General features: G+C 36.7%; 1 protein-coding gene and 9 non-coding genes across 10 annotated transcripts in view; 5 read left to right on the forward strand and 5 right to left on the reverse strand.

Annotated features, from left to right (window-relative positions):
• Dhc98D (Dynein heavy chain at 89D) overlaps positions 1–13,389 on the forward strand; it is a 64,219-nt gene that overhangs the window by 27,209 nt on the left and 23,621 nt on the right. Inside the window, exons 47-62 of the mRNA XM_076125512.1 lie at positions 170–328; positions 565–659; positions 928–1,185; positions 2,641–2,800; positions 3,322–3,420; positions 4,274–4,397; positions 5,021–5,205; positions 5,519–5,611; positions 7,046–7,198; positions 8,948–9,103; positions 9,563–9,733; positions 10,918–11,106; positions 11,315–11,450; positions 12,044–12,141; positions 12,561–12,686; positions 13,158–13,335. Coding sequence (XP_075981627.1) covers positions 170–328; positions 565–659; positions 928–1,185; positions 2,641–2,800; positions 3,322–3,420; positions 4,274–4,397; positions 5,021–5,205; positions 5,519–5,611; positions 7,046–7,198; positions 8,948–9,103; positions 9,563–9,733; positions 10,918–11,106; positions 11,315–11,450; positions 12,044–12,141; positions 12,561–12,686; positions 13,158–13,335 — 2,380 coding nt within the window. The remainder of the gene's footprint in view (positions 1–169; positions 329–564; positions 660–927; positions 1,186–2,640; positions 2,801–3,321; positions 3,421–4,273; positions 4,398–5,020; positions 5,206–5,518; positions 5,612–7,045; positions 7,199–8,947; positions 9,104–9,562; positions 9,734–10,917; positions 11,107–11,314; positions 11,451–12,043; positions 12,142–12,560; positions 12,687–13,157; positions 13,336–13,389) is intronic.
• TRNAA-AGC (transfer RNA alanine (anticodon AGC)) lies at positions 3,962–4,034 on the forward strand. Its single transcript has one exon. It is a non-coding gene; the product is annotated as a tRNA-Ala (tRNA).
• LOC142980322 (5S ribosomal RNA) lies at positions 4,439–4,557 on the reverse strand. The gene has a single exon (XR_012959876.1). It is a non-coding gene; the product is annotated as a 5S ribosomal RNA (ribosomal RNA).
• LOC142980310 (5S ribosomal RNA) lies at positions 5,751–5,869 on the forward strand. Its single transcript, XR_012959865.1, has one exon. It is a non-coding gene; the product is annotated as a 5S ribosomal RNA (ribosomal RNA).
• TRNAA-AGC (transfer RNA alanine (anticodon AGC)) lies at positions 6,205–6,277 on the forward strand. Its single transcript has one exon. It is a non-coding gene; the product is annotated as a tRNA-Ala (tRNA).
• TRNAA-AGC (transfer RNA alanine (anticodon AGC)) lies at positions 7,552–7,624 on the reverse strand. Its single transcript has one exon. It is a non-coding gene; the product is annotated as a tRNA-Ala (tRNA).
• On the reverse strand, positions 7,722–7,794 carry TRNAA-AGC (transfer RNA alanine (anticodon AGC)). Its single transcript has one exon. It is a non-coding gene; the product is annotated as a tRNA-Ala (tRNA).
• On the forward strand, positions 8,427–8,499 carry TRNAA-AGC (transfer RNA alanine (anticodon AGC)). Its single transcript has one exon. It is a non-coding gene; the product is annotated as a tRNA-Ala (tRNA).
• Positions 10,157–10,229, reverse strand: TRNAA-AGC (transfer RNA alanine (anticodon AGC)). The gene has a single exon. It is a non-coding gene; the product is annotated as a tRNA-Ala (tRNA).
• On the reverse strand, positions 10,326–10,398 carry TRNAA-AGC (transfer RNA alanine (anticodon AGC)). Its single transcript has one exon. It is a non-coding gene; the product is annotated as a tRNA-Ala (tRNA).

The following is a 13,389-nucleotide window of genomic DNA, read 5'->3' on the forward strand; positions in this document are numbered from 1 at the left end:
ACGTTATTACAATTTAAACACATGCATCCAGTACTGAAACGAAATGAAAAAAAACTGCGTGTAATTTGAAATCCAAAAAAATGCCTAACTTAATACTAAAACTTTTAGTATTAAGACTGTTTTTAATAAATTGAAAAGGTAGTTCAACTATTTTGTATTATTTCTATAGGTGGACAAAATAGTTCAGTTGTACGAGACGATGATGACGCGTCATTGCTCTATGCTGGTGGGACCGACAGGTGGCGGCAAGACTGTTATATTGCAGACTTTAGTCAAAGCGCAGACGAATCTCGGCCTGTCCACTAAACTTACTATTGTTAATCCTAAGGTATAGTAAAATCAATGTTTGCCTTGAAATATATTAGTTGCTTTTTCTAAGTAACATTTGTTAACCTTTGCATGCATTTGTTGCTAGATTTTTAGCATATTATTATATTGAAAGTAATAAGTATACTATAAAACTTTTAATTTTGAAGTAGAGGTATAATTGGCTTATTTGGTATTTGTAGTCTAGACTATGAGCTACCATCAGTATGAGATTTAAATAATTCAATGTTGTTTCAGGCTTGTTCTGTTATTGAATTATATGGAATTTTAGATCCAGTCACTCGAGACTGGACAGATGGATTGTACTCGAAGATATTCCGTGAAATGAACAGGTAATAGAAATTGAAACGACTATGTAATCGTTATAATTAACACTAAACATGGGTTTAGTGTTGTAAAATTGATTGAAAGTGACAAAATACTGCATAACTAATAAGAGCTTATGGAAAGTTTAGACGTAACAGAGTGACTCTATACAATTTATTAATCTAAAAAAGTTACAAAACTCGAATAAATCCGTAATGACGCGTTTATTAAAATGTAGTTACCGTTGGCCCTAACACTCTTCATAATATAAGTACCGGACTTTCTTTCATACAGACCAGCAGAAAAAGACGAGCGTCGCTACTCCCTATTCGACGGCGACGTAGACGCCCTATGGATAGAGAACATGAACTCTGTGATGGACGATAACAAACTGCTAACACTCGCTAACGGAGAGAGAATACGATTAGCTCCATACTGTGCCTTGCTGTTCGAAGTAGGGGACCTGAACTATGCGTCACCGGCTACCGTGTCTAGGGCAGGCATGGTGTTTGTCGATCCCAAGAATTTGGGATACCAACCTTATTGGGACAGGTATGTGTTATCTGGTCAACGTGAAAGTCAATTATTATAGACTAGCTGACCCGCGCAACTTCGCTTGCGTCCAATAAGAGAGAATATATATATATATATATATTAGCTTAGCCTTTGTTCCAAACTATGTCGGAGTCGGCTTCCAGTCTCACCGGATGCAGCTGGATACCAGTGTTTTACATGGAGTGACTGCCTATCTGACCTCCACAACCCATTTACTTGGGTATTAACACGATACCCTTCGGTAAGACTAATGGTTGTCAGACTTTCAAGGTTCTGACTACTGTTAACGACTGTCAAAGATCTACGAAAATGACAGCCGGGACCCACAATTTGACGTGCCTTCCGAAACACGGAGGAACTCGATATGTATAAGATGGTCACCCATCCACGGAACAACCTCGGCAAGCGCAGCTTAACCTCAGAGATCGATCCGTGCGGCTGTTGTCAACTAAGCCACGAACTCCTCTCTCTCCAATAAGAGAGAATGTGAGAGAATTTTGTGACATTAATTACTGGTACTCTGCTGACCCGTGCGGCTCGATCGTGCGCGTGAATGATTTTTTTTTTACTAATACAAAGCTTAATTATTATTCCTTAACAACAAAATATGCTTTTTTTCACGAAAAATATTCTCAAAATTATTTATATCTCATATAACTCGCGCAAAAGCATATCCGCCATTAAAACTGTTGCCATGACAACGGAATTTTGTTAATTCAATGTCATTATAATATTGATAATTCGCGACTTTGGTGGCGAAACCTGAATTTTCCCGGGAAATGCGTGATTTTCCCGGGGTAAAAAGTAGCCTATGTCCTTTCTCGGGTATCAAACTATCTCCATACCAAATTTCATGCAAACTGGTTCGGTACTTTGGGCGTGATTGAGTAGCAGACAGACAGACAGACAGACAGACAGAGTTACTTTCGCATTTATAATATTAGTATGGATTTATGTCATATTACTGACACTAAAAGTGAGTTTTGAGGCGCCCATAGCCAGTTGCGCTCACTCGTCACTAAACGATCTGTGGGTTAAGCAAACCTTGGCGCGGTCATTCCATTGATGGGTGACCGCATAGTGGTATTTGAACTAGGCGTGTCTGAAACTCAACAGTAGTCATAATTTTTTTCTTAATAAATACCGCCCACTATTGGGCAAAGCCCTGCTACAAACTTGTACAATAGCTTCTATCCTCCGACATTTCCTGTCTACCACCCAAATATTTATCCAAGTCATAAATATATTTATAGTATAAAGGCGAGTCTTAGCCGAGTATTCAGACAATCAAACAGGCTCTAAGAAAATTACTAACTACTATCGTTCATCGTCAATACATTGCATATACAAACTTAGCTGACTATTCTATTAGGGTCTACTGGTACTACTTCGAAGCGAAACACACTTGCATCATTCACAAGCCGCCCTATTATTTCTCTCTAAACCTACTAGATGGCTCCGCGGTCGCAACAACGAGGAGGAGCGCGAACAGATGGCGGGTCTGTTCGACCACTACGTGGCCGGCGCTATCAACTACATCGTGTTCGGCATGTTCGGACTGCAGCAACAAACCCCACTCAAGACCATTGTACCGCAGACACCACTTAATTTGGTCAGAATCACTGTCTTACTAATGCTAAGGCTAAGGTTTGGATTTGGTCTATCCAATGTCAATCCAATCTATGTTTGCTGATATATTACTCAATCGTGGTAGAGCTACTTAATGGATTTTGATGATTTTGGTACACAGTTATTCATAAACGAGATAAAAACAAAGAATTTCACCTTTATTAAGATAACAAAGTCGCGAGCAAAGGATAGTTATGCTACATAATTATTCAGTATGTGTCTTCACGATTTATTTGTTTACCTACATTTCGATATTTCGATCAATTGTAATGTTTTTTTTTATATCATCAGAAATTATCACATTTTCAGCGCAAATCGGATCATTAGTCAAAAATATATAAAAAATTCAACTCGACAATAATTACTATAGACAATCTTTCATTTGTTAAAATACGCATGAAGATTCGTCCGATACTTTTTGGTACTATTCAAAATAGGCCAAAATATTGTAGTTCAGTATTTGTTAGGCATATTATTCAGAAGCTAATCAATTACTTTGTACAGGTGGTACAACTATGTTATATGATCAGCGGCCTCTTGCCGAACAGAGAAGACAGCAACGAAGAGATTGACAGGACTGTCGTCGAGTGTGTGTTCATGGTGGTAGGTATTCATTACAAAACTACTTTTCTTATAAAATTTGATCAAAGCCGATAGATTTATTTTTATGCTACTTATTTTTATGACCTATCACACATGTAGCTCTAATGTTGTAATGTTGTCCCATGTTCATCACAAGCACGTGAAAAATTATCGGAAAAAGTCCTCATAGAAAGAGATAAACCCGATACGTTTTTCTCTATTAGGAAGTCAAACACGAGACTCCGTGATCTGCAGTGAAATAACAATAATTACCATAGATGAAAACATTATTCGCATATACATATTATATAAAAATAATAATACTGAGTACACTTTTTCTGAGTTAAAATAGGTACTGAAAATAATATGTAAATAACAAAATATTTGAATCTGCAATCAACACGTTCATTTTATCAGATAATATTATTGTTAACATTATACTATGACATAAGATTATCTTCAAGGTAACGCTATCTCTGTATGTGCCGCGAATTATATATAAACGTTCACTTTTCACTTTTTGTCTCTTATGTAGTGAGGTATTTCGAGCCACATAATCACCGGGGGCGTAGCTCAGATGGTAGAGCGCTCGCTTAGCATGCGAGAGGTACCGGGATCGATACCCGGCGCCTCCAATGAAATTTGGGATCATTTATTGCCCTTTTTGTGTTTTTTACGGAATAAATCAATTAAATATGAGCTTTAAATTCTTTGAATAAATGCTTAAAACATGTTTTTGGATATATACATATTTTATTTTGCACTTTTTGTAGAGCATTTTTTTTGTAAGGCCTCGTCAATAAAATATTATTGAATGAATTTCTTGCAAATCTAAGTTTTCTTTTAAAATACTAATAAATATTTTGTATTTCAGTCCATGTACAATAGTCTCGGTGCCTCCATAGTGGATCATGGCAGGCTGGACTTTGACAACTACGTAAAGAAGGCATGCCCGATGATGCTGGTCGAGGACAGCCCAGAGAAAAAAGCTACTACAAGTAAATATATTATTACATGTATAAAATAAGCCAAAACAAAAAGCCAACGGCACGCGGTATTCCCAGGCGGTCACCCATCCAAGTACTAACCGCGCCCGACGTTGCTTAACTTCGGTGATCGGACGAGAACCGGTGTGTTCAACGTGGTATGGACGTTGGCGAAAGAGTTCTTGAAACGTAGTTTCACAATTCTTTTTTTGTTAAGAAATTATTGGCTTATTTGTGTATAAATTTGCACTTTATTTTTAATCTTAGATAAATATTTTGTTTAATTGATAGATTTTGCTAAAATACTTATCTTAGGATGTACTGATTCCGATTTTCACTTATATTATTATGTTAATGTCCAGCATTGGGTATCTTTTGGCTAACATGATAATACTGTTATATTTGTATTTTATTCTTATTAAAATACATACATACTTATTAATATACACTGCCTTGCTCTTATAGAAGTACGCAGAGACCAAAGAACGCCTTATGGCACGATCCTTACAAACTTCTCCATCCATACATCTTGTCATACAGGATCGTTAGTTACGACTACGACTACCTGTCCTTTATTGAATCTGTTCATTGAGCTTAAAACACCATTAATACGACTTCTTTCACTTATCCTACAGAGCACTTCCCAATGGGCTACGAGACACTATACGACTACTGCCTGGAGTTGGACACGAAGACATGGGAAGCGTGGGAGTGGCTCGTGCCAACGTATGAACACGACAGAGACATGAAGTTCCCGGCTATACTCGTGCCCACTGTAGACACGCTACGGCTTACTTGGCTTATCAAGATTATGGAGAGTGTAAGATGATTTTATTATTACTAGAAAAAACTAGACGCTTAGTTGCTTGGATAACGATAAAGATTGATCAAATCTAGGTACAGTTAGTAGGAATACGTAAAAGTGCGTTTTATTTATCTTAATTCTTAAAATAAATCTTAATTCTTATAAAATTATTCTTATAATCATTCAAAATTAGGGTACCAGCTATTTTAATAAAAAAAATGCTATTGAATAGATGACAACTTATAATATTACCTATGGATTCGAACTATCTTAGTTTGCATATGTACATATTTGTGGTCTAAACTCTCATGTGCCTAATTTTGTTCAGGTTGAAAGGCCAGTGGTCCTAGTCGGCGAGACAGGAACGTCCAAAACTGCGATCATCTCGAACTATCTAAGAGGACTACCGGCTGATAAATATGTAAGTATATCTATGTTTTACTTCATAAGCTGTTCAAAACATATGTCATTAATTTAGGAAAGAAAAATAGATCAATAAATAAAATAGTACTAATGATATGTACCTATAGATAATGATTATCTATTTTGCTTCTACTGTCGCCAACGTCCATACCACGTTGAACACACCGGTTCTCGTCCGATCACCGAAGTTAAGCAACGTCGGGCGCGGTTAGTACTTGGATGGGTGACCGCCTGGGAATACCGCGTGACGTTGGCTTTTTGCTATTTTGTACTCACTCATGATACATAATGATTGGTTATTTTTTAACCATAATTAAATTATTAGCTGCATGTTGTTTACTATAGTAAAACAATACCATATTTTGCCTACATTATTGTGAGGATTTGAATTTCATACACCTATACATTAGTTTTACTTACATATTCTATCTGATTTGTATTCTTCGAGAACGAAACTAAAGCACGTTTAGTTATTTTGGAACGTGTTACGCTGACGAAAGTGTACTGTGTTTCGAAATACAACTGGTTCCATAATAAGAACGGCCCAAATGACGGCGAACGCGGCTGTTAATTTCACAAACTCTCTGTATCGGGGGCGTAGCTCAGATGGTAGAGCGCTCGCTTAGCATGCGAGAGGTACCGGGATCGATACCCGGCGCCTCCAGTTCTTTTTGCATTTGTTTTTTTTTAATCTAATTTGATGTTTTGATAAAAATGTTCTTTGGATCGTTTTTATTCTAGTTTTGTAAGAAATGTTTTGTTATTTATCGTTATACAGATGTATTATTCCGTGAATAAAATGCGGTAACTCCGCCGCCTGATTGATTGTATTTTTTATTGATGTATCAAATTGATTTTATTATTATTTTATTGAAAATTATAAAAACAACAATACTCTAACTAAATAATTCTATTGATTTGTTGAATAACCGAAAACTTTTTTGGTTGTCCTTTGTCAGTTAAGATCATAGCCACAATGAAATACAAAATTATGATAGCATGTTGATAAAATACACTTAAAAAAATATTATACTGGAGGAACTCCAGTATAATATTCAATATTATGATGACTACTAATTCCTATAATTAGGTACACAAGTAAATTACCAAATATTGGACGAGTTTGGGACACAATAGCTATCGTAGTCGCCAAGACACCACATTCATAAATATCGCGGGTTCGATTCCACAAAGAACATAACAATTATTTTTGATCTATTCATAGTCTACGCTCATTATACCTTAAATAAATCTCTTATACTATAAGATTTATTAGTAATCCAGCAGCTACCTAAGTTTTTACCCCTGTTGAATAAGACTGGTATTATTAGTTGGACCCCTGTAATATGTGTCTGTCTGTTTATTAGGATGGGGTGTTCCAAGTTTGACCTCCTTGTCTGATTATATCTAATAAATTAACTATTTATTCTAGTTAATCCAGCAGATGAACTTCTCATCTCGCACGTCATCGATGGACGTGCAGCGTAACTTGGAGTCCGTTGTGGAGAAGAGGACTAAGGACACCTTCGGACCGCCCGTCGGCAAGAAGATGCTGGTCTTCATTGATGATATGAATATGCCTATTGTGAGTATTTGATATTATTTTACTTCTTATTATTTATCGGCAGATTATGTGGATTATTATAAACGTGTTTGTATAATTGTAAAGTATAAAAACATACTTCTAATTAGTTTTGACAATAATCTCATTGTTATTGGTATTATTTTTATATCATAATTATTATTATTATGATACCTAATGAGTGTTCAGTTAAAAATGATAACTATAGTAAATGTAGTCCGTACAGTGTTTTTATTATATCTCTTTAAAGATAAATTGGCTTAATTAGAGATAAAATGTCTATAGAATAAACATAGAATAATGTTTCCATAACGTTTTTCAAAATAAAGAATGTACAATTGAATAAAAATATATACTGGAGGCGCCGGGTATCGATCCCGGTACCTCTCGCATGCTAAGCGAGCGCTCTACCATCTGAGCTACGCCCCCGATACATGAATATACTAAATACTGCACAAGACAATGTCTAAGTACGTGACATGGTAAAACATAATATTGAAATACCCTCAAATCAAAAAAGTATCATTGGAGGCGCCGGGTATCGATCCCGGTACCTCTCGCATGCTAAGCGAGCGCTCTACCATCTGAGCTACGCCCCCGATATATACAGTAGTTGTATATTGCGACCAGTACATAGTTATTATGTAATTATTACTGACCCTGCACAAACGCACTGTCCTTACGCAACGACAAGCCTTGACGAAAGTTGCTTATCAAGCAACACCGAGTTAATCGTATTAAACAAACTGGTCATACAACTATTTGATTCTGAGCAAAAGTACTATGAATGACGGCCAATTCTAAATCATTTCTTGAAGAAATCTAAGATTCCCATTTTTTCCTAGGAAATAGAAATGCAGCGCCAAATCTCTTCACTTGAATATTGCACTCTTTTAAATACCTATGCTTTAATCTATCATCGTTATGTCTAGTCAGTGAATAGGGAATTGACGTCCTATTTTTATACATACGTTTACCTCAGTTACTAATATTGCTATTAATTAGGATTATGTAACGGTAACGCATTTATAATGGAAATATTAAATAGGTTCAAAATACAAGTCTACACAGCTTTCAGGAATATTATTCTTTGAAAGAAAGGCGTAAAAGGTGATTCTCTCTTGATATTCCTACAAACTTTTCTTCTAAACCTTGAAATATGACGAATTTTCTTAATAACTGTTAAGTATTGAAATAAATGTTATGGCTAGATTTTGTTTTTTGACGTATCGGGGGCGTAGCTCAGATGGTAGAGCGCTCGCTTAGCATGCGAGAGGTACCGGGATCGATACCCGGCGCCTCCAGTGATATTCTTTTTTTATTTTTGAACTTCCTTATTCCCTAGTAAATATATCCCGATGTACAGCTAATTTAAACTGACATTTTGGACTGTTGCCAAAAGCTACTACTCTCGCTTACTAATGGTTAATGGATAAATGATGATCATGTGTTACGAACTACTGTACAATAACTATATGCTATTTCAATTTCTTATCAAATTAACTTCCATGTTTCTGATTGGGAAAATAGTTTACTATTAACTTTAAAAAAAGCATTCAATTGTTTCCTAATCCTTCACCTTGAGAAATGATACTATTTAGACCCATTTCCCTTATGTAAACTTCCAATGTGAAATAATGGCTCTCCCCTCTGCTAATCAAATAATTGCAATGTTTTGGCCTTTTTCATTGGCAAAAAAATAACTGTATCGGGTCTAAGAATAAAATTTAACAAAATAATATTCTTGTTTAGGTGGACACTTATGGCACACAACAACCTATAGCTCTTCTGAAACTGTTGTTCGAAAGAAAAGGCTTCTACGACAGAGGCAAGGATCTCAACTGGAAGAACTTAAAAGATATAGGCTTCTTGGCTGCTATGGGCAAAGCTGGCGGTGGAAGAAACGATGTAAGTAATAAAATTCTATTAAGTTAAGGTAGGACTTCTGATGCGCGTGGTGGTCGTAGGTTCGATTACTGAATGTGTGATATGTTTTAACTAATTATTCTGTTACATAGACACCACAAAAGGCCTCTGATCTGACTAGTTACTGGTTTGTGTAGATAAAGTCAGAAGGGCAAATTCTTGTTATTTAAATTGTAGTAGAAAAGAAAAATAAAATAACTTGTATAAATAAATGTGGCCAATGTACTATTTTTTTTAAGTAACTGGAATTTTTATTGTCATAACAGTGGTGTAATTGTATACTTATACTATATACCTCCAAAATAAAGCTTTAATGTTCTTAACAATTTTTTTAGTGGGTGTTTCTTGACAAAGCAGACCATTTTACGTTAAAACAGCATACTTTTTCTACATCTTGTAGTTCAGATAATAGTTGTACTCTAACATTTTCTTCCATCACAGGTGGACCCGCGCTTCATCTCGATGTTCTCGGTATACAACCTACAGTTCCCATCAGAGAACACTCTCCGTCACATTTACACGTCGATCCTGCAGGGACACTTCTCCACCTTCCCTGATGAAATACAGGGCATTGTCGACAAGATTGTGCAGATGACACTCGATTTGTACAAGGTAATTATAAGAAGTATTTTGAGTTGAAATGTTTAGTTATGTCTTTGGTTTAATAAATTTATTGAGGGATGCAAAGTTCCCACGCATTTGGCCAGCGTGGTCGACTTAAGGCTCCCTCCTAGTTTGGGAGGAGATCCTAGCCCAGCAATGGGACAATAATGGGATAAAAAGCGATGTTTATAACACCTCTTTTTATCCCATTCATAACATACATCCCACCAATAACACACAATGAAAGAAGAGGTGTTTTCATTATGTTGACAATTCGGTGGTAATGATTTTGACTCATGTAAAAGTGGAAGGGGGGGCAGATAATTACTTTACCGAATCAAGACAAATGCGTATGCTTGGACAGCTTAGAACACTTAATATGTAAAATAAATAAAAGAAGGTAGTAATTGACAAAAAAATATCTTATAAATTTGGAGGCGCCGGGTATCGATCCCGGTACCTCTCGCATGCTAAGCGAGCGCTCTACCATCTGAGCTACGCCCCCGATACGTTATAATACTATATACTGCACTACATAGTGACTAGATACGTGACATTGTAATACAAAATATTGAAATACCCTCAAAACAAAAAATATCACTGGAGGCGCCGGGTATCGATCCCGGTACCTCTCGCATGCTAAGCGAGCGCTCTACCATCTGAGCTACGCCCCCGATATGTCTTAACACTATAATAGTATTATACAATGTAATATAAAGTGACCTTAACTCACTTGCACCTTTCACAAGACAGTAATACTTGACACTGAGCACGAACCATTAATTTCAATTATGCTACTGTTCTTGCCTTGATTCGTCTATAATTAGTAGGTTTTTAATAATACTTAAGTATATTATATTAAAAACCTAGGATCTGTACAAGAACCTTTTTCGTGAATAGTAAAACTTTTGTTCAAAACCAAAGTCACGTCTCACTGATGGAAAGCAGAAACTTCAGCTCTAATACTTTCTTGGCCATGCATATTTTCAGCCAATAATCCGAAGTACATATTATACTTCATCCTATCAACGCTTTTAGTCCAGTTCATATGAGGGGCTTCTTTAAGCAACCGTTCACAGCCAGACTACTTTCGAAATTAAGCATCCTTGCCAGTTGTCAATTAGTTAAGGAACCGGGAAGTTGCTAATAAACTAGAATATCTATCAGAATTCAATCAGTCTTTTTTCTCTTAGATAATAATAGTGGAGCTGCCACCAACGCCCGCCAAGTTCCACTACATATTCAACCTGCGCGACTTGTCCCGCATCGCGGCGGGCATGTGCCTCACGCACCCAAACTACTTCAGCGAGAAGCGCAGTGTCGTGCGCTGCTGGAGGAACGAGTTCACCAGAGTTATATGTGACAGACTTATTAATATGCAGGTATTGTGAATCAAATCTATACTAATATTATAAAATTGTACAGTTTATTTCATTGTTGGTTTGTCTGTTTGAACGCGCTAATCTCCGGAACTGCTGTCGCAAAGTCGCTTCATGTTAAATACTGGTATCCAGCTGTATTTGGTGAGACTGGATACAAATATAGTTGGAAAAATGTTAGGCTGATAATGATGTATGGTATTTTTGTCAGGATAACGAGCTCATGCGGCATCACATACAAGAGCAAGTGGCGAAGTTCTTCCCTGAAGACGAGCCGGTCGTGCTCGAGGAGATAGTCGTTGCTGAGGAGGACGTGGAAATAGCCAGGGACGAAGACGACCTTGACGGTAGCACACTTTCAACTAGTAGAATAAAAGTGACTCAAATAGTTATTTATTTATTTATTGGATCACGAACTGTAGACATATTATTACATTCTGTTAAAAGCTACAGCAACTTAAAAAGACATCTATACTAATATTATAAAGCTGAAGAGTTTGTTTGTTTGTTTAAACGCGCTAATCCCAGGAACTATTGGTCCGATTTTAAAAATTCTTTCGGTGTAAGATAGCTCATTTATCGAAGAAGGCTATAGGCTATATATCATCACGCTACGACCAATAGGAGCAGAGTACCAGTAAGAAATGTTACAAAAACGGGGAAAATTCTGACCTATTCTCTCTTATGTGACGCAAGCAAAGTTGCGCGGGTCAGCTATTCCTAATATGTATACCTGTGACAGGTGAACACATCATTTACTAAAACTACTATGACATATAGTTTACAATATTAGTACATACGAGTTATAAGGTATTAATTTATTTAAACTTTCATTTGCTGCGTAGATAAGTAGCTCGATTCTCTGTGAGAAGTCATCAGGTATAAACCTTGAATAATATTATCCAACGATTACTATGAGACCCTTTTGTATATATTTCAGAGTTCATGACAGAAACTCCAGCACCGGCGCCAGCAGATGAAGTACCTCCAGAGCCTGAGGTCGAAGAAGAAGAAATTGAAGTGGAGAAGGAACTTACGGTCAGTTCTGTTTGTTTTATTGTCTTTCTTTTTGCTAACGAACTAGTCTATACAAAAGAATATTTATTTACTACGAGCATACAAGCGTGCGTAATTAAGAATTCGCGCTCTAATAAGAAATACTTTACTTTACTCTACTATTACCCTTTCTCACGAGAACCACTGCTTTAATATCAAATATTACCCATACTAATATTATAAATGCGAAAGTAACTCTGTCTGTCTGTCTGTTACTCAATCACGCCTAAACTACTGAACCAATTTGCATGAAATTTGGTACGGAGATATTTCGATACCCGAGAAAGGACATAGGCTACTTTTTACCCCGGAAAAATGACGCATCCCCATGGGAAAATTCAGATAGCGGACGAAGTCGCGGGTAAAAGCTAGTGATTAATAATTAATTTTCGTACTTGTAGTTGGAAGAGTACGTTCTCCGCGACCCGCTACTGTTTGGCGATTACCGCAACGCGCTCGATGAAGAGGAAATCAGATACTACGAAGACCTGCTCGACTATGAAGCTGTATACTTTTTGTTCCAAGAGGTAAACATTATTTGTTTTCATTCTTCTGAAGTCTGTGCATTATAATGTTCGTAGATACGACAGTCGTTTTCGCCATTATCTTTACTTTAACTTTACCGAATCTATCTATACTAATATTATAAAGCTGAAGAGTTTGTTTGTTTGTTTGTTTGAACGCGCTAATCTCAGGAACGACTGGTCCGATTTGAAAAATTCTTTCAGTGTTAGATAGTCCATTTATCGAGGAAGGTTATAGGCTATATATCATCACGCTACGACCAATAGGAGCAGAGTAGCAACGAGAAATGTTACAAAAACGGGGAAAATTATGACCCATTCTCTCTTATGTGTGTGACGCAAGCGAAGTTGCGCGGGTCAGCTAGTCTACTATAAATTCTAATCGAGAATGTGTCGAGCCAGAGTTCTAATACTATACAAAGATTTACTTACAATATATACAATCGAGATTAAGTTAATGTATTGTTTTCATAGATTCTGGACGAATACAACGAGCGTATCGGCAAAATGTCGGTAGTACTGTTCGAGGATTGTCTAGAACACATGACGCGGACACAGCGTATCTTGCGCATGGACCGCGGTAATGCCATGATCATCGGCGTTGGAGGCTCCGGGAAGAAGTCTATCTGTAGGCTTTCTGCTTTTGCTGCAGGTCAGTACAGTACAGTACAATATTACCAAGTATATTAATTATATTCGTAACTAG

This window comes from Anticarsia gemmatalis, chromosome 17, assembly GCF_050436995.1.
Source record: "Anticarsia gemmatalis isolate Benzon Research Colony breed Stoneville strain chromosome 17, ilAntGemm2 primary, whole genome shotgun sequence".
Lineage (NCBI taxonomy): Eukaryota > Metazoa > Arthropoda > Insecta > Lepidoptera > Erebidae > Anticarsia > Anticarsia gemmatalis.